Genomic DNA, 20,994 nt, shown 5'->3' with positions numbered 1-20,994 from the left:
TTATATTGCATGAAAGAGTCAAGCCTCATAAGACTGGGTACACGATAGCATTTAAAGGTACACTAGTTGGTAACTATGCTATGCTTTTGGTGTGGCTTGAAGGATGGCAAACTCAGTCAGTCTACCACTTTGGGGCAGGTGAAATATCTGAATGGATTTCCATATGATTCATGGTCCCCAGACAATGACATTCCCCCGACTTTGGCAATTATTTGACTTTATGGTTCCAGCAAGAGGTTGACTTTTGGCTTTTAGTGACACGTCTAGACAACTGCCCGCTGGACTGTCATCAAAAGTATCCGCAATAACCAGAGGATGAATCCTACGGACGTCGGGTTCTCTAACTTTTTATCTAGCAGCAGGTTGAGAATTTAAGTTATTCCGTGAAATATCTCAACATCTGCTTGTTGACAATGAGTAGCACTGTGGAGCAATGTTTTTGTGAGCAGGTCCATATTTTATTCATACATGCACATATGTACATGCAACATGCAAAGAAAAACAGATATACACAGCTTGAAAAGTTCATAACAGTCAAATTTGACTGTTATAAATAACTTTAACTCAAATAAAAGCATGAGTTTAATCTTTCTCCTGCTCAGTACAAAGCAAGTTCCACAAAAATCAATTAAATATTATACAGCTTAATTAGTCTGGGATATGATGGCAGTTAAGCTGCATGGGGAATTACTGCACTATGTCCACTATGGCCATAGGAAAGTGTGGTTCATAAAACCGTCACTGCAAGCCTGCAGAAAAACCACACATTATATCTTCCAAAATGAGATTTATGCTTTGCTGAGTACTATTACCTCAATGTCTTGGCTTCTTTGTTGTTATGATGTAATGTTTCCAGCATAAGAATCTAACAACAAAGAAGCCCAGAACTGTGACAGGAAACTCAAGATTACCCCCCGTACAACAACACCAGTGAGAAACATCAGCATTTTAGTGAAACTCTGAAAGTCTTCTGCTATTCTTTGAACTTAGTTCAAAGCTACCTTGAGCTTGGTTTCTCTTGACCGAGCCGACTGTATTCCACAACAACACTGGTCTAATCTCGATTCCCTTTTCAATAAGGATGTCATTGTTCATTGGATCTGACATTGTTAGTTGAGAAAACATTGTGTGGCCAATTGTTTAATGGTAATATGTTGATAAAATGCCTCTGTCAACATTTCATACTTTACATTCTTATATGTTCTACATACATTAAATAACTGAATCAGTAGATGAGGAAAGTAAATGAATACAAAGATAACATGAAAGAGCACTTGCCTGATTTTTTCTTTGGTCTGGATTTTTTTTCATGGCCACTGTTGGTATGTCCCCGACAGGTATTTTTTGTCTTGGCTTACATTCAGCAGTAGGGTATTCCCCGAGATACACTGGGGGTTCCGAGCCATCACTACATGCCTAAATCAGGATATTTTCTACAAAGATGTCTGCAAGCAATATCTGACTCGGATGTAAAAGATTTAACTTGCAAAATACTGTAAGTCTGCCAACATGCAAGTAAAAGCTTCACAATCAAATGCAAATAAAAACAGAAAGAAGGCACTTTGGTCCATTATATAACAAGTTGCACCTCATAGTCTCAGCACTTCTTCTGAGAGAATCCGTTTCTGAAAAGCAAAGAGAATTAATCTCCATCCATAGGTGCAAATGTCTGTTGAATGCATATCATCCACTCTGAGGTAGCCCTTCTGTCCACACAATAGCCAGCGACAGTGTAAGCATCTTCCCCCGCTGTGTTCCACCCTACAGGCAGTGCACACCAATAGGCAGAAAAACCAGTGGGAGTGATCCAGCCCTCTTGATATCAGTGTTCTACAGCACCGGTTTGACATTTTTCATTTTTTTCCTTCCTCCCCATGTGTCTGTGTCTTACTCTCCAACTGGCGTAATGAGCCGATGTTCTGTTGTCGGCAGAGAAGGGGAGAATTACTGCAACAGCTAAAGGGACCTCCTCACTCCTCTGCATTGCTGGAAACACTGTTAGCTCTCGCAGTGAATGTGTTACCGGCTGCTTAGACAGCATACACAAAGCAATCCAATTTCCGAGGGATATAATAGATTGAATTGCTGTACCCACTGCCACACTGCCCTAAGATAATACAGCCATCAGTTTACTATAAATGACAATTTTAGTCACAGCTAATTTTTGATACATTTGACGCGTTGAGTATTCTATAAATGTTATCACACCATACATTTTGAATGACCCAGTATCTCAGAATTCTTTCCCCAATAGGAAAGGAAAAGGCATTGCCGCTTACACATTTCATTTCACCATCGAGTATAAATCAGCACACAGAAATCGTTACGCTTAGAAATGACATTCGAATTCACATCACATTGTGCTCAGGACAAAATACGAGAGTTGCCAAGAGTTCACTCACACACCTAATTAAATAAGTATAAATAAACTTTGGCTTGAAAGGCACTAGTTCTTATAGCATTACACATGAAGGTACATCAGCAATAATTCATATTAAATATCTCCTGGTTAGAGCCACAATTTCATCTTGTGCAGACCATTTGTAAACACCTACAGGCTTAATTACATGGTCTGTTGATTAGGTAATCTCAGGCTATGCAGAGTGCCTTCTTGTAGCCTGTACTTTATGAGGACCTTTTCTGTTTTTGTTTTTTTTTTTTTTTCTTTCTTCCATATCAGAATTCAACAGTAATTTACCAAAGTGGAAATCTGTCACGATTCTCAGTCTTGTGACAAAAATAATCCAATGTTTCAGTGTTAGCTGCAGCATGCTTTGGCCCAGACTATGTGCTGGAAAACTAACATGGATAAGAATAGTAATGTGTCCTCAGTGTAACTGTATAAATACAACTCTGAGTAATGTGTTAGATTAAAGTGATATTTAACAATGTGTTATCGCCAACACTGCTGGTGCAGCCCAGTCTCATTCCCAGGGCATCAAATACCAGCATTATGACACAACCCTCAGTGTCTCATCCAGACACAGAAAGTATCCATTAACATCTGTATGAGACACAGGTAAGACAAGGTAAAGCTACTCATATTAATATGCAACTGCTTGAGCTGAATATACAGGACAAAGTCCCAAGAGGGGTAGAGAATGGGATTGAGTGGTGGGTCACACAGAAGACCATCACCCAGGAGACTGTGGTACATGTCCCGTGTGAAACCAAACATCAATGATCTTATGCTAAACCAAACCTAAATGCCATGTCATGCGGCTTTTCGTGCTGTACTGTGATTGACTAGTGCTTGCAGTTCTACCAGAAGGCTTTCATTTTTTATTTTAAGCCCTTTCAACAGACACAGAAGGGAGGTGCAAAATTCATTGCAGTTGCTCTTACGATAGAGCAGCCAGTGTAAGTTATTATTTTTAGTTTAATCTTTTGGAAATTGTTTTAAGGTTTCAGTTGGGACATCTCATGCTTTCGGTTAAAACAGAATCATAGAGTTGACCTCTAGATTAAAAAAGATACTTTCATGCTTGTGTACAGGCAACAATTACCAGCCAACCATAGTCCTTTAATACTAACCAATCACAGCATAGCAGGGCGGGACCAGATGAAACTACTTTGGGGATAAAAAATTATGACGATAGAGGATGCCAGTCCATCTAGCTTTGTTCTACATTGTTTTGTTGTAGTGCACCATTAAATGTAAGTTACTGGAAAAGATAGTAAAATTGCGTGAATTATACTATGACGGTGCAGATCGGCCGTAATGCAACATGTTCTTTTTAGATTGATAGATAGATAGATACTTTATTGATTTCCAGATTCCAGATTTTATTTATGTTTTTTATATTTATTTATTTTATGTAATGACTGATTTTATTTATCAGTCATTACAGTGATGTATAAGATCAGATGCCTTTCAGTCCACACTGAAAGCAAGATGGTTGTTCATCTGCAAGAGTCAGAGTAAGACCTCTGACAAATTTCAGTATTTCAGTCACGTTTACTTATCATAATATACCTCTTTATCTCACATGAGCTGTTGCTCCTTTTATATTTTATTCAACTGAATGTTCACCTTTGAACTAGAAATCCTTCATACACTCAAAAACCCAGATAAGTGTTATTGTGATTCTGACAAAGGCCACTCCAAGTTGTTTAACAGCTCTAATAAGGAGCTCTTATCCTTTAAACAACATTAATTTGCTGATGTATTACTAGATCTATTTATTATGGCAACATGGCGGTGTAGGGGATTTCCACAGTGTAACTGCAGCTCCACCTGTTCACTCACATTCATGCTCTAGGAGGTAGACAACGTGGTGAGGACACTATCCAAACACCCTGGAAAGAGGCCATCGTCACGCTCAGGGGTGACATCTAAAGTTCTCTCCAAACAGTTAATTACTCTGAGGACTTTAAAAAAGCAATAAAGCTTTTTAAAATCTGTCAGTTACCGAGCTGTTATGAATCACCTAACTCTACGTCTCTTCAGTTTTGTACAACTTTTTAGCATATTTTTTAGTTCGTTGTTTTGGTTTAGCAGCCTGAAGCTCACCACTCTGTCAATGTTGCTCTGTATCTGCTAGATAAGCAAAAAGGCAACCAGACGCTAACAGGTTTGCCAGTGTTGTGTTAATGGCCTGGTTTCATTACTGCATTTATCAATATGTTTGTTCAAGCAATGGATCAAATGATGAGGTGAAATAATCAAAGTGTTAGTTTGAGTGACACGCCTACAGGCAAATATCATCCCTTTTAGCATCTTTCAGCCATGATGCCCGGCAACAAATTGCAGACAGACCAAGAAAGCATGTGACCAGTGAACATAGAGAAGCATTTGCCTGCTAAAATGATATTTTTCTCAGGAGTTGGCTCAGGAGGCTAAAATATAGCTAAACAGAAGGGCATGAAACACCTCTCCAAGTAAATGCTAAACACAAAGTCATTGTTTGCTAACGATGGTACGATGGTAATGTATATTACATTGTTTACAACTTGTTTCACTGCTCCAAAAGTGGGCGACAAAATAAAAAAACAAAGCTAAACAGTTAATGCAGATTTAAGGACTTAGGTTTCATTATGATGAATCTTTTGCTTTCTTTTATTATTTTTTACATTTCGGTTGGTGAATTAGGCTATTTGTTAACATATCTATCTTATATATAACTTATGTTGCTTTTTCTATCTCTCTATTAATTTGCTGTATTAGTGAGTAATTTACTGACCACACTAGCAAATGCAGAGCTCAAAAGAGAACAGAGACATAACTGAGTAACAACAGTATGGCTCATGAAAGACGCACGACATCACAACAGGACAAACATCCTTATTTAATAGATGATCTGAATATAAAATCGGCACACTGCCTGAAAAGTAGAGGGGGAAAAAAAATTCACACAGGGCCCAGGCTAAAATTAGCAGTGATGTCTTCCTATGAAACAGGAGAGACGCTGCCTTGCTAACATCACAAAAATCTGAGGCCTGGCACATTCCACTGTAAAAATAACTGGGGAGAGTTGGTGGGCGAGGGGGGCGGTCCAGAGAGACATTTTCAAAGAGGGAGAGAGAGAGAGAGAGAGAGAGAGAGAGAAAGAAAAAAGGTTCGCCAGTATCATTGAGTGATGTGACAGCTGTAAACTATGTACATGGCAAAGCAGGAGAGAGCTGAATCAAACTGAAGGTTAAAATGGACATTTGGATCAAAAGGAAAACTTTTGATCCAAGATCTTGTTTTCAGGCCTTGTTAGGTTCAAGGAAGGGTTTGCATGTTTGTGGCTAATACTCAGGCGCTACCACTGTTTCTGATATTCAGTACTTAAATGAGCTATATATCACACAATGTAGTGTAAGATCATTTGGAGTGTACAACAAGGGAAAACAGATCCAGGACCCAGACTATGGATTACTGCTTGCACAATCCCCACTGACTGTTAATGTGAAAGTAGTTCATCTTACATGAAACAGAGCTTTGGAAAGTGTTGTGACTGTTGTGTTGCCTGCGTACATGCAACCACATTTTTTTAACATCCTCACTGATTCTACATCACAAGACTGTGGTGAAATAGCAATTTCAGGCTTCCTCTCTGTTGTTCTGTGTTTCCAAATACTGGGGCTCTCCTGGTGTGATGCATTTAATACATTATTGAGGAGACGCAGTAAAACAACTGAAACTGAAAACATATTAATTCTGCCATATGAAGCTTCAGATCAAGGATGTTTTCAGTCATGACAAGGTTAGTCGTACAGACTCATATTGCGTGGATAACAACAGAATTTGAGAAGAAAAATTCAACTACTTTGCCAATAATCACAATGAAATGGAGGCTCAAACAGCATCTTTTCTGTAAACTTTTCAGGCAGAGTCCTCTCATTAATTCAAAGGACTCGCATGTCTTGGTGCATCTTTTAAATGGCCTCAGTCCAAGCATCCAATATTGACACAGTAAAGGAAATGTAATACACTGTGAAATTTTGTTGCCCACACTTAAAGGAATCCTTGTCATCACGTTGTACACAGTCTGCAGATATCACCATTCTTTTAGTACCCAAATTTAAGAGCAATGAAATCAGCAGGTTATGTAAGCACCCTGTCCTTTATTCTGCATCATCAGAGAATGCTATCATTTGCCAAACCTTTACTCATGTTAAACTGACTGAAGTGCAGGTGAAGTTCAACAGTTACGAGTCTCGACATCTTAGTGCATGTAACGCAAATGCATGCTTACACAAACTCGCTCAAAAGGAAAAGGAACTTCTAAATTGAAGAATGAGTTTCCACTACACAGTCATGCTGAGCACTGCAGAACAATGACAAAGTGCTTGAGCTGATATATGAAGGGCATACTGTATTTGTGGCCCTGGTAATGTCGTTTTTCAAAGCAGGTGAAATGCTCAAAGCACTCAAGTGAGCTGAATTTAGATCAGTGGTGGAGATCACAAACTACATAAAAAGAGGTTTGTTGATCAGAATGCAAGTGTCTTAACAGAGAAGATAAGGATAAATATAAATGAGTGTATATGTTTGCAAAAGGTGTAGGTGTCAGAGATGAGGATCTTTGACACCTACTAAACCTTCCATTACTTTAGAAAAACATTTCTCAGACGTAGTGTTGCATCTTTCTTTTTGGCTCAACTGATGGACAAACCTAGAATCCAGATGGATTATTCCCTACATTGTAATTTGTGTATCACACCTTATATGACATAAGTTATTCAAAATAGTTCCTGTTGACACTGATGTTTTTGCACAGAAATCGTTGCCTTTGTGCCCCTTTCCAGATGCTTTGGCAAACTGTTGTGGGAAAAGTAAAGCCAATAGCCATTAGCAACAACTTATCTCTATCTCTGTCTTTTAGATTAATTGGGAAATTGATAAATTGCATGCAAGATTCTGCCATTTTAATTTACTTTTCCCTTTTTTTGCAAGTTAAACTTAACATTATTCAAATTCACTCTAATTATGTGATTTGGTATATGCAGTAAAAAATATATTTGCAAGTAAAGAATGAAAAAGAGTCTTTATGTTTGGCTTTTTATCTAAATAACAACATATTTCTGTACATGGGTATAAATACACACTTATGTACTTGACTGTGTGTATTCATGCCTCATAACAACACAAATGAATATTGGACTATGGAAATATATTTAGCTTGTGTCCTGACATTAGTCAGCTTTATTACTTTTTTAATAAATTACTTTCTTGACTAGCAATTACAACAACTGCTAGTCAAGGGGCTGGGCCTTTTCTGGCACTCTGGGTATTTTTCAGGAACTGTAGGTTTTTGGCCTTTTAACTCTGCTTGTTAAGTGTTTCAAAATAGTTCAGGTTTCTAAAAGCTTTGAGTATAATGTAATGCACTTGCACTTCCTCACACTGTTTGATTAGACACCAAGACACTCTGAACAATAAATCTAGGACAAACTAGGTCTTCTCTATTAGAGGATTAGACTGGATACATGTAAAGATTTAAATGTATTCATGAGTATTACCTTCACCCAGATCCAAGACAGCAAGCACAGCACTGCTCCGTGCCTCTCCCAGGTGGTTGTTGGCGATGCAGGTGTACAGGCCAGCATCACTGGGCTTGCAATCTCTAATCCAGAGCCCTCCGTACTCCTGGTTCTCCATGTTGAGGAGGTCATCATTGTGGTACCAGTACAGGGAGGGCTGGGGGTCTCCAGCCACAGTTACCTTGAGACGGATGTCGCAGCCTGTCCCCACTGCGGCGTTCCTCATTTTGCGAATAAAAATTGGTGCAGTTGGGGTGGGACGAGCAGGTCCTAGAGGTTCAGGGACAACTTGCTCTGGGCTAGCTTTGGACCGCTTTGGGGGGATGATGGGGCTTGGGGGTGCCACTGCTTCATCTGGCCCTTTTTTCAGGGTCATTTGAACCTCGGCTTTTCTCATGGCTGAACTGATTTGGTAGATCTTACAATGGATTTTGTGACTGTGTGGACTGTATGGCTATAACACTGACTGGGTCTTCTCTAAGTATTCAAAATCAAAATTCAGTGAGGGCATTAGAGTCTAAGAGTAAGCTTCACATATAAATTACCGTTAACAAGGTTCTCACATTTTGAATTCAGCATTGTCTATAACTTTTTTTAACTTGAAAACCCAAATAAAAATATTTAGAAACATATCTGCCATGGACAAATTTTCCGTTTTCTGTTCTCTGACCTCAGTTGTTGTCCAAAGAAGAAAAAGAAACTGTTGATTACCAGGCAATTAAGCAGATAGAGATAGCTTCCACTCTCCTGCCCAGAGGTATTTTTAGGGCAAGACCCACTGGATCATGTTGCATTAACAGCTCCCTTGACTTGTCTCTTAGAAGCTATGGCCCTGCTTTTCCCTCTCCGTTTCCTGATGACTTCTCAGCTTTTTGTGACCATTTCCCAATGGCATGTGACTTCTCATAACTTCTCCACAGAACAAGGTATGTGAATCTTCAATGAGTTTCCTCTTTATTCCCAGCAGCCTTGAGATCTGTTCTTGCTCGGCTTCTGTTTGAATCCAAGCATCAATTCCAGTCCAGCAAGTTGCACAGTGCCCCCCCCACCCACTTTTGTCCCATGAGCTAAATCACCCCACTCATGATGTCCCCCTACCTCTGCCAGTCAGTCCGAAGGGGGAAATGACAGTCACAGCCCAGCAAGCCTTACAATGACAGCTGCACAGTGATCCATCTGCCCACTCACTGCTAGGCTCCCGCCCCCTTGTCATTTTTAGCCAACCTGAGGTCAGTAGAACATGTGAAATGGTGCAACACTTGGCACACAGAGGGAGGTGGTTGGTATGGGACAGATATTTAATTTGTAGGTCAGATGCAGACATTGGCCTCCCAATTGTGTTGAGGTGGCCACATATCATGAAAAAGAAAATATTATCACTGCATTAGCATGGCAGCTGGAGCTGACTGATGTGACCTTACAGATATTTTAAGTATCCTCTATATTTATTGGTAAAGTTGAGATGGCATCACAGACTTCATAAAGGAAGTATATTGGACAGACTTAGCCACTGAAAATGTGTGCTTAGGGAGTACAATACCTGGGGAAAAAATACACAAAAACAGAAATTTTATGGAACTTTTTGAAAATTACTTTCAGTCAAAAATTTACGTACACTTCCTTAGTATTTGGTAGAATTGCCCTGAAACTATTTTGGGCCAAACGTTTTGGGTATCCTTCCACAAGCTTTCTACAATAGTTTAGAATTTTGTCCCACTCCTCTTGACAGAATTGTTGTAACTGAGTCAGGTTTGTAGGCCTTCTTGCTCGCGCTCGCCTTTTCAGTGCCATCCACAAATCTTCTATGGGACTGAGATCAGGGCTTTGTGAAGGTCACTCCAATACCTTGACTTTGTTGTCCTTAAGCCACTTTGTAACTAATTGGGAGGATTGCTTGAGGTCATTGTCCATTTGGAAGACCCATTTTGTGCCCAAGCTTCAACTTCCTGGCTGATCTCTTCAGATGTTGCTTCAATATATCCACATAATTTTATTTTCTCATGATGCCATCTATTTTGTAAAGTGCACCAGTTCCTTCTGCAGCAAAGCAATCCCACAACATGTGCAGTTTCAAACTGTAGTCTGGCTTTTTTATGGTGGTTTTGAAGTAATGGCTTTCTCCTCCCGGAGTAACCTTTCGGTTCATGGTGGTACAGGACTCGTTTTACTGTGATAATGACACTGTCTTACCAGTTTCAGCCAGCATCTTCACAAGGTCTTTTGCTGTTGTCCTGGGGTTGATTCGCACATTTCGCTCCAAAAAACATTCTCCTTACTGAGCAGTGTGATGGTTGTACATTCCCATGTTTTTTTTATACTTGCGTATTATTGTCTGAACGGATTAACGTGGGACGTTCAGGCATCTGGAAATTGTACTTAAGGATGAGCCACGCTTGTGGAGGTCCACAGTTCTTTTCCTGATGTCTTGGTTGATTTCTCTTGATTTTCCCATGATGTCAAAGAAAGAGGCTCTGTGTTTGAGGTGTGCCTTTATATGCATCCACAGGTGTGCCACCAATGAACTCAAATGGAATCAATTAACCTATCAGAAGCTTCTTAAGCTCAGAATGGACAGTACATTGTTTCATGATTATATGGAACTTAAATTTGATTTCAAAATTTAAAATATAAATTATATCTTCAAATGCAAATAAACAGTTACTATACTACTTAAAAGTTGCTTAATGTTATTTTGGACTTCTGCACCATTTGCAAAAAACTCAATACAGAGAAGCACCAAAGTTTGATTCTCCTTCCATTTTAAGCACAATAACTCAGTTAAATGAACCCAAGTAGATTTATTAGCTCTGTTTTGGTTTTCTTTTCTTTCTCTCTTCTTTTGTTTTTGTTTTTTTTAAGCAGCGGCGCCTGTTAGCTGCACTTCCCATCAAATGGTACTTTTTAAAGCACCTTTCCTCTGTACTGTGGCAGAGAGGCATGCCTCTCTGACCTCCAGTCACTGCTGTATTGCTGCTGTAGTCATACATTTTATTATTTCAAGTTTCTGTGTCTGCAGACATGTAAAGAAACACTTAAAAACACTTACTGGATCTGGGACATTCTATCTTCAATCAGCTGGTTAAGTCAAATGTAAAAGCTTTTGTGACATTTTAAAGGTTACTTAGTGGTGTTATATTAATCAGGAACACAGCATTATACATGTCTATACAAAATTTTATTGATGATTGCAACTATACAGACACTGCAAATTGTGAATCCTGTTGCCTTGAGCTAAATATACATAAAATCAGATCAGTCTTGTATACAAATAGTTTAATACATTACTATGAACAATAACATGGAGTTACTGTACAGGACAATAGTTTAATTAGTGATGTAGAACAGCTTGAGCTTTAAGTAAAATGCTCTTTCAAAGGACTGTGATATTAGTTTTGAAATTTGAATAAAAACAGAAAGTCATTCTGAAAATTCACATTACTCTGTATATATACATTGTATCATTTTGGACAGATATTTCATTATCTAACACTGAATTGTCTCAACTTGAGATCCAGTTCTAGCTTTTTGCAGAGCTCCATCAGCCGCATCTCAAGGTGTTCATCAGTGGATATATTGTCTTGATGTTGTGACATGGTATTACTGTGTTGAAATATACTTACACTTGAAACTGAAACTTGACAAACATGTTTTATACAGAACTAGACGTGTGAAGAAAGAGAGGGCTTTCAGAGGTGTAACCACAAAAACATGTTTACAGTTTATTTTTAAGCAACACAGCCCTGGTGTAAACTCTATAGAAATCAAAACAAGTTAAATAAAACGAAAAAAACAAAAACAAATATTTGTTTTTAATATTAAAAAAATATTTAAAATTTAACAAAATACAAGGCTGATTTTCATTTCTTTTAAATTTGTTGAGTTTTGAAAAGTCCACCAAATACAAGCTGTGATAAAAAAAAATATCAGAAGTCACCTGTTGCCCAGCACATTATGATCATGCAGTAAATACACCAATGTGATCAAGTTATCTGAATAGGCCAAAGTGTCTCTCTGGTGTGCTCACATGAATGTGGATGTAATTTCTGATGACAGTGAAGACCTGCTGCTTCTTGTCACTGATACTCTCTCCACAATGCCTATCTTTCTCATTATCTGCAACAACCTCCTCCTGAACTTCTCTCCCACAAAAGCATACAGCACTGGATTGACACAACTGTGAAGCAGGCCCAGACTCTGGGTGGCGAACATGGTCTGATCCACTGCCATCCTCGCTGGGCACCGGTATGGCACTATCTTTGTCCTGAAAAAAGTGTCGGTCATCACTGCAATGTGGTACGGTGTCCAGCACAGCAGGAAGGCAGCAACCACGAACACAATCACTTTCATGGCCCGCTGTCGCTGAAACCCTCTACGGATGCGGAGGAGGCGCTGGATGGTTACACCATAACAGGGAAGCATGATGGCCAAGGGGATAAGAAAGCCCAAAGTGTGCCGAAGAATTCTCGTGACCAGTCGCCACACATCAGCATTACTGGGATCATAACGTTCAGCACATTGTAGCATTCCAGAGCTTGGAGAAGGGAAGGAAGAACTGAACAGACCAGGCAGAGACAGCAGTGCCCCAACAACCCAGACAGCAACACAAACTCCCCAACTGACCAGCTGTCGGTCAGCACGGCGTCGCTCCATAGCTCGCACAATCACCATGTAACGGTCCATACTAATGCAAGTCAGGAAGAGGATGCTGGAGTAGAAGCTTAGCTCTTGGAGGATGGTGACAATTTTGCACATGAAGTCTCCAAACACCCAACCCTTTGTAACAGCGGTGGCCCAGAACGGGAGAGTGATGGCCAGGAGGAGGTCTGCAACTGCTAGGTGGAGGAGGTAGAGGTCAGAGGGAGATAGTGACTGCTTGCTAAGACTAATCACCAGCCCCACTATCAGATTTCCAGGAATTGCCAACAGAAAGATGAGGATGTAAAAGACAGTGACAACAACCATCACTGCATCTGGGAAGGAGAAGACGCTGCAGGGCTTCGTTTCAGGGTCGAGGACGAACTCTGACTCATTATAAGTAAAGTTGAGTTCTTCATACACAGAGCCAAAGTCTAAGACAAAAGAAGATGTGTTTGGATCTGAAGAGAGCAACGATAATAAAATTTTAGTTGCACGAAATGTATAGAACTATTACAAACTTGTTAAAATAAGCCAAATGAAAATGCCAAGTGTACTTTTTAACAGATCAGATTGGCAATATGTAGCAGGCTATACCTCACAAAGTTGTCACAGCACAAGCTAATGTACAGCACATTTTACAGTAGTGGTGTTGTTAACAGATCCTTTAACAAACAGCATGAAACAATGAAACATAATTTTTAATGTATTTCAAGGAAACATGAATTAAAGGTATAACCTAGATTTATTTATACAGAATTTCCATCAGAATACGTAAGTATAAATTCCCCTCACAATTTTTCATATTACAGTGAGGGCTACAAATTACTTGTTTGCTATGAATATGAGTAAAAATTAACTAATAATAATAATAATAAAGCTGTTATTCTGAAGATGAACATACTCACCAGACATTGTGTCTCTTCTTGGTGAAAGGCACTGAGAAAGTCACAAGAAAACAAGGAACAAACTATGATTTTTACACCCCTCCTACCACCTTAAGCACAGGCCCATCCAGAGATTTTCATTTGCTCAACAATGCAGAAAGGATGACATAATTTCACATTCTGTCACGTACATCAAAGAAAAAAGCATTGTGTCTTTAAAATATAGTTGGAAGTTGTGTTTAAAGGTAACCAGTGACATATTTCTGTCAATATAGTACACATTTAAAAAAAAAAAGTGGATTTAAAGACATCTTTGATTATTTTATTTCAAAATTAGTTAATTGCATTTGCCACAGTGTACTCAGTACTTGTGATGATGTAATGTTTAGATTTAAAAATCCCATTCTGATGTATACACCAACTTCTCAATTTGTCAACTTTTTGTCAAGCTGTTCTTAGATTTTATTTTTTTAAAAAAATGTATAATGTATTTTTGAAAACTGTTAATTGTCTAGCTATGTCTATGGGTTTGTTTATATATATCGCATTATTTTCAGTAGTCACTGTTTGGTTATTCCCAAACCGTGGTGGTTTCCCCAAAACAATCCCGAACCACGTTGTCTGAATCATCAGCGTCATGGGATGTGCTGTCACACTGTTTGCAAAATAGAAAGAGAAACCATTTGTTTACTAATTCTAAATAAACACTGGATGAATAATAAAGATAAGTGCAGTACATCAGAAATGTTTCGGCCATTGTTGTTTAAATTTTGCCTGGTTCTCTAATTATGCAGAACGCTCATATCCTGTTTATGTCATGTCTTTGTTTTTATAAGAAACATAAATAGGAAGAAAAATATCATATGCATGACAGGTCCATACGGTTCAGAAATATTACGGTGGCTGTTTCATTTAAAGAACAGTATCTGTATCTGGGCCTTGATCAACCTGCAGCAACAAAGCACGTTTTAACGAGCTGCTGACTGACCACCGTGGAGAGGAAGTTAACAACTCATGACATACATCTGTGTTGACACATGAGCATCACATTTCCTGGCCTGCTGCACATGTGTTTCAACTTCCAGTGTCACAAGAAGGGCAATTTTATCATAGGTGACATTACATAAACATTTCTTTGAAAATAAGTCCAGTGGGAGTGTGATGTAACGACTGGACTACTAAACATTTCGGGTTTTGGTAAGCTTTTAAGATTTTTCTACAATCCTACTACAGTCTACATTTCATGTTGTTTGCTTCTATTCTGGTTGGCCAATTTTATTTGAAAAAATAGAACCAATCGGACTCCTTTGTGCAATTTAATTTTAGCTCATTTGAATAGCGCCTCTCCTACTCTACCAGTATGGACACATTGAACAATAAGGTCAAGTGCGTCACTAACTGAAATAGGTGTAATCAACATCGGGAGTCTATGTCTGGGTGCTTGGTGTAACAGAGGATCTGACGACACATGGGGATCTGCCGTATACACGGCATTGCTTCAAAATGGAATACTTTTTTTTTGCAAAGGAATCTGTTGTATGCAATGCACTGATATGAAAAAGAATACTTAACACAAATATTTTGGGTTCATCAGTAGGTTTTCTTTGTAGTGTGTGAGAGGAAGTTGCGTTATTTTTATCTTTATTTATTCATCCAGTTCTGCTCAACAGTGTGATTTTACCACAACCTTCTTAGAAAGGGAAGAAAAGGAAAAGGTACCAACTCTACTGCTCAGACAGATCACGTTTTGGCAGCATTTTCTAGATCTATTGAATGTAGTTCATCTTAGCAGACACTAGATGGTACTGTACAACTGAAACATGTGAAATGGAGGTCAAAAAATGGTGGTCAAAAAAATGGTAGGCCTTAAGCAGTCAACCGAAGGGCTCACAGAGCCCTCAGGAGTCCCCAACCTTTTTCATTTGGGGCACCAAAACTGAAATGGGGGGCCAAGAACAAGCATCTATTGTATTAAGATGAAAATTGCATTAGCATCTCAAGTTCTCTTCACTGACTTTGTCAAGCGTCACTCTGCACCCATTCTGAGATTACAAAAAAAAAAATCGGTAGGGATACTACTCACTTTAAGTACATTTTTACCTCACGAAAATAAAAAATAAACAAGCATAAACATCGTTATATTCTGTAACGACTGATCTGGCAGTCCAAACTGAAGCTTATGGTGGGCCAAATTTATACTGATCTTGTGTGGGAATTTTGACAATGGTACAGTTACTAGTGGTGGCAAACTGTAGCTTTAAACATTAAGTGTAGTATAACCAACTAAACGCACATTTTATTGATATTAACAGTAACTTCAAACAGACTACAGAGAAGCAAATGTGGCAGCAGAATTACTGTAAAATTTATTCGGTGAACCGTTTTGCCAGTATTTAAGTGGTCCCACCTTGATCAAGGTACAACTGATGGCAAACAAGAAAAAACATGTTTTATGAAAAAAGTTTTAATATATACCTACCATTAAAAATTCAAAACTAACACCTTTCCTGTCACACAGCCACTTCGCATACAGTTTGGTTTTGAGAGAAGACCCTCTGAAGAATGTCGCTTGTACATTCAGTCCAAGAACTCTTTTTCACCAACTTAAGGCCTTTTCCACTAAAAAGCAGAAACTGATTTCCTGATTTAAATGACAGGCAACCTTGCCCAAACATAAATTAAGAGAAGAAAGTGCATCAAGTGTTCAAGTAGGGTGTATAGTCTGAAAGAACGTAAACGGGGAAAGGTTAGGACAGTGCATGTGGGGGGGGGGTAACACTGGCACAGGACTGGCAATTTGCTGTGAGATTTAGAGGACGTTGGTGTGGACTGAGAAGGCTGAACACAGCTCAACCACAAAATGTAACAAGTCCTGCTAGCGCATCAAGTGGTAGATCACAATCACACTGTGCTGCTTACTGAGCGCTTCTACGCATGGAAAAAACGACACGTGACTACATTAGCCTGTATAAAAATGCAAGTAATCCCTAATTTAATTCATAATTTTGTAAGCCAATAAAAGGCTGTGATGGGGAAGCTGGAGAAATGTTTAAAGAGGCAGGGGGAAATGGGGACGTTCATCATTCTCCCCATGATCCCCCATAACTTCAATTTCATCTTTTGGCACGCCGTGGGTCCCTGCCATTGCTAATGGTTACTGAAGACTTTGCAGCAGTTGGGGGTCCTGCAACAGTAACCGCAGGTGCTCCGTTTCCAGGTGCCCGACCGTTCGGTCGCCCCATGCTCCCATACGCAGGGTCACGTGGTGCTCCAGGTGGTGGGTTGTTGTTGTTGTTGTTGGCAAATGGCTGCATGGCACCATTACCTGTGGGTTGAGAAGTACAAGTAAGTTCTTGTTGGGGGAAAAAAAAAAAAAAAAAAAAAAAATGTTTTTGATCCTTCACAGGCCTTTTTCCACAGACAACATTTCACAGTCACAGTGAGAAAAAGCAGAAGTGTGACTGCAACTAATGACTGTTGAATTCCATTTCAGTACTTTTGTTTCAGGGCCCTGCAATTGTAAGTCAAAATATCTGCTATGAAAAAGGTACACTGTCCAACCTATTCTCCACACACATTAATGCCCGGAGATCTCATTTCAGATTTAAGCAATTTAAAAACAAAGAAAAAAAAATGCTACCTTTGTCATATTTTCACTTCATTTAATCTAATTTCAGTTTTAAGTTTATAATATGTATGCAAAAACTTTTTCTGTCAAACTGACACACGACATGAACAATCCAGCCATTCTGTACTGACACCATCAATGCATGCTATCCTACAGAACATACACAACTCTGATGCACAACTCTGTGCTGACAGAGCAGTGGTTATTTGCATAAATGAAAATATACTGACCTGGTGGGGCAGGTGTACCTGAATTCTGATTTGGTGGAGAGTTTCCCCTCTGGTTCTGGTCAGGTTTACCCTGTTAACAGAAGAGAAATGTCACCTTTAAAACCCTAAAATAAAACCATACAGGATTTTAGCCATCATCGGCCACAGCTCTTGTTGATTGCTCGGCAGTTGATCAAAGGCAAACTGACTTTCACGTGCTCCTGAGAGTGGCCATCTTTATGTGTGAATATGATAAATGCATTGGTGCACATTTGCACATCCACAATTGTAATGTTCACAAAGAACAATTTCAAGTTATAATCAGTACAGCAAACTGGTGACTCTGAAAGTTGTATAGTGTGTAAGTAACATTAAGCTGGAGTGAGGACTTACTATTTAACATACCAAGTTATTCAATTAAAATTCTATTAATGCCTTCAAAAAGAACTCATTTTGTCTTGGGAATATTCCAGTCTACTCAAGTGTTAGGGCAATGTTTGCAAATTTATGCTTGGTTATCAAACACCCATATCCTATTTGCTGAGGTGTCCATATTAAGTTGGGAGTGGACGTGTGGCTACTCACAGACTTGTTTTGCTGGTTGGCCTGGGCTAGCAGCTCTGGATTTGGTTCACTGAAGTTGGGCACTTCTGAATACACCATGCAGAACCTGTTGAGACACAACCGATGAGTGAGCATGACAGTCAAACATCAGAAATTGTGTGTTAGGTTGAGGTGAAAGTTTCCAACAAGTTTTCCAAAATTTAGGTTTGAAACCATTACTCTACGGGAGACTGCTATAAACGCCAAAGCGAGACTATTATAAACATGCCTTGGGATTAAAGGCAGTATAATAATAAAAATAGATAATATACACAGCTCACAATTCGGTTGCTCTTGAATTTAAAATAAACCATCCAAATTTCATCATGATAGATATAAAGTTATATATCAATATTTTTCAATTGTGCTTTAAAACCAAAATATTACTGGCAAATTTCACACCTTGGTCTTGAAAGGTGATGCTTGAGGAGAGAAGTGACGACCAGAATGCCTGCAGGGACAAGAACTTAACTGAGGTATAAATAGACCTGTGGCTCACTACTCACTCTCCAATCTTCTGCAGATCCCCTCCTCTTCCAGTGTATAGGGTCAGGCAGCCTTTCCATATGGATGCATAGCTAACACAGAAACCACAAGTTAACCTTAAGTGAACAAAATATTATTTCTATAAAAGTTGCATGTACATAACTACTCGACAAATGCAAGTATAATGGCGTTAATCGTTCAGTGAACAGCACAAATGTAAAAATCAGCAGTTCACGTCAACTGAGAAGCATGAGATCAGTCCTACCCTCTGGTCAGCTTGATGATGTCCCCCGGCTGAATCAGGCTGCCGAGTTCGTCCCAAACAGAGATCGCAATGCTTCCGCTCTTGTCCGCCACCTTACAGGAGCGAACTTCATGACCATCTTTCGTTTTGGTGACTCGTCCTAGTGAAAAGAGTGCGTGTGTTAAAAGTGTGAGATTATTGTGGACACACTCGAAACTGAAAAAAATCAAAGTCGCTGTACACACTGAATATTCGTTTGATGTGTAATGTCACCGCTGGTTCCTTTTGGGGAACAAAAAAACACGAGTTGGTGGTATGTGGACAGACACTTTAGAGTCGCAGGTCAACTACTTACCTATTTCCAATACGATGAATACGATATTCAAGTTTTTCGACCCAGGCTTCACATCCTTTATCAAAAACAAGGCCTCGGTTGTGGGGGTTGCCATTGTTGGCTTTGAAAAAAAAAATAACTCTTCGTTCCCTTCCTGTCGCTTAAACTCAGTAGCAATAGGTGCTAGCTATGGTTACTTGTAGTGGATAGCTACAAGGTTAGCTTTAGCTCAGCTAACTGCTTAGCCTGTTAGCCGAATTCTAATTAAACCCTATTTAAAACACTGAGACCTTATCGTAATTGCTTATAGGCACAAGGGCCAGCTTCCCAGACTGTCGACTACATTCAGATCAAATGCCATAAGCACAGTGACACTGACACACTAGAAGGGTGATTGTTTGCTGGATAGATAGCTTTGCTAAGGCACACTTCGCTAAACGTTAGCTAGCTCGCACCGTAAGCTTGTCGGCTACCTTCTTTTAATTTCAGGGTAGGAGTCTCTGAGCATCTTTCTTTGCACGACTAAAGCCATAATGGCAGCTTCATTCCTCATATAACGTAAGTTAACGTGAGGACGTATTAATGTAGCCAAAAGGCACTTGACGATTCAGCAATGATGTCGAAATCAGATAAAATGGTAGCAATAGAATGACAATTCAACAATCGCGAGCCAAATCTGAGATGTCTTTTTTTGTTTGTTTTACCAAAACTCTCCGCTGGCTATAGGAAACACAAGAGCCCGAAAGACTCTGCTTTTCTAACTATTTGGAGGGAATAGTTGTTTTCCTCGCAACCCCACTTTAAGTTAATATTTTCAAATCGACCGCATTTCCTTTGTCAGCTTCTTTTGAGTGAAAGAAACTCTTAGCATCGCTAGCGCGCACACTGGCCAGATGCTTTGTTATAAGCCTAGTGTGCCTAAATCTGTGACCCCTGTAACGTTGCAGTTGTTCGAAAAACCTTGTGTTCAGTGTCCTGGTTATTTATGCCTAGACAATAGTTAAGCAGCAAAACGCTATTTAAAATCTGTACAAGCTGTTCACTACACGCTTCCCCCTGATTCAACAATGCTCCAAAATCTACGTCAGCGAGTGCCGCCGGTCATTTTTATCTAACTCGGGCAGTTCCATTATCTTACACAGGAAAGGGGTATGCACGTAGAAGTTTCTTTTTGTGTGCCCTTATACAGTCGAGTCGTCAGATACGGACAGTTGTCAGGCTTTTATTTGTGAATGCACTGTAGTCACAAATATAATCAGACAGCGTCCTGGACTGTTTACAGAAAAGAGAGCAAGTCGATGGTTTGTACCAAGTGAATTCTATTCACAAATAACGCGAGAACAAAAGAACATACGTGAGAGTTCAACGATCAAACTAATGTGAAAATATTTTTACATGAAGCCACCTTTTCATTAAGTGTATGTAATTATGGCTAACTGTAAATAATAAGTATTGTTAAACATCACATATGCCCGTTTGACACAGACGTACACATAATAGTCGTGGCGCAAAAATGCGTACAGATGGGGGTTAATATGTGTACAACGCATCTAGAATTACATTTTACATAAATGCGTGGTATTGGGGTTTTCGTATTCGTAAAGCTTGAAAGGGAATCAAACAAAAGTCAGAACGTCACGAACAGGATTCGAACCTGTGCGGGGAAACCCCATTGGATTTCGAGTCCAACGCCTTAACCTCTCGGCCACCGTGACTATACGCTCACTTTTGTCCACCAGGATTCATCTTGATGATGTGTGTGAATAAAAAAATTAAAAATAATAATTATAATGTAAAGCTTTGTGTTTTTGGCTTGCTAGCTACTGTAGCTATATCATCGATAGTATCAGTTGGTAATGTAACTTCGTGGAAGAGGCACAGGGTGACGGCGTGAAATCGGACACAGGAGGGAGACAAACACCATCAAAAACACCACGACTCACCTACGTGTGTTATTGCGGTTTCAGTTTTTGGAATAGCTTGGAAAAGGCAGCGTA

At 39.4% G+C, this 20,994-nt stretch overlaps 3 protein-coding genes and 1 non-coding gene across 5 annotated transcripts in view; all 4 read right to left on the bottom strand.

The window, feature by feature from the left end:
- Positions 1 to 8,995, bottom strand: part of spegb (striated muscle enriched protein kinase b) — a 35,273-nt gene extending 26,278 nt beyond the window's left edge. The window contains exon 1 of the mRNA XM_046404796.1: positions 7,951 to 8,995. Coding sequence (XP_046260752.1) covers positions 7,951 to 8,368 — 418 coding nt within the window. The 5' untranslated portion in view covers positions 8,369 to 8,995. The remainder of the gene's footprint in view (positions 1 to 7,950) is intronic.
- A 2,132-nt stretch (positions 8,996 to 11,127) lies between these two features.
- LOC124067454 (C-X-C chemokine receptor type 2-like) lies at positions 11,128 to 15,690 on the bottom strand. 2 transcript variants are annotated; one of them, XM_046404793.1, is made up of 2 exons: positions 13,515 to 15,690; positions 11,128 to 13,067 (listed from the first exon to the last, which is right to left on the bottom strand). In XM_046404793.1, the coding sequence occupies exons 1-2, from the start codon at positions 13,519 to 13,521 to the stop codon at positions 11,992 to 11,994; spliced, it is 1,083 nt and encodes a 360-aa protein (XP_046260749.1). In that variant the 5' UTR covers positions 13,522 to 15,690; the 3' UTR covers positions 11,128 to 11,991. The 2 variants fall into 2 exon arrangements, with proteins under 2 accessions (XP_046260749.1, XP_046260750.1); XM_046404794.1 differs by having other exon boundaries at positions 11,128 to 13,040.
- Positions 15,691 to 15,836: 146 nt separating this feature from the next.
- Positions 15,837 to 20,093, bottom strand: nabp1a (nucleic acid binding protein 1a). Its single transcript, XM_046404795.1, has 6 exons — positions 19,019 to 20,093; positions 18,685 to 18,823; positions 18,440 to 18,511; positions 17,916 to 18,000; positions 17,352 to 17,421; positions 15,837 to 16,818 (listed from the first exon to the last, which is right to left on the bottom strand). The coding sequence occupies exons 1-6, from the start codon at positions 19,110 to 19,112 to the stop codon at positions 16,607 to 16,609; spliced, it is 672 nt and encodes a 223-aa protein (XP_046260751.1). The 5' UTR covers positions 19,113 to 20,093; the 3' UTR covers positions 15,837 to 16,606.
- A 537-nt stretch (positions 20,094 to 20,630) lies between these two features.
- trnas-cga lies at positions 20,631 to 20,712 on the bottom strand. The gene has a single exon. It is a non-coding gene; the product is annotated as a tRNA-Ser (tRNA).
- Between the last annotated feature and the right edge of the window lie 282 nt (positions 20,713 to 20,994).

The sequence above is a fragment of the Scatophagus argus genome, chromosome 11 (assembly GCF_020382885.2).
Source record: "Scatophagus argus isolate fScaArg1 chromosome 11, fScaArg1.pri, whole genome shotgun sequence".
Lineage (NCBI taxonomy): Eukaryota > Metazoa > Chordata > Actinopteri > Scatophagidae > Scatophagus > Scatophagus argus.
The sequence above is the reverse complement of the archived record's forward strand: the minus strand, read 5'-3'. Positions and strand labels throughout refer to the sequence as shown.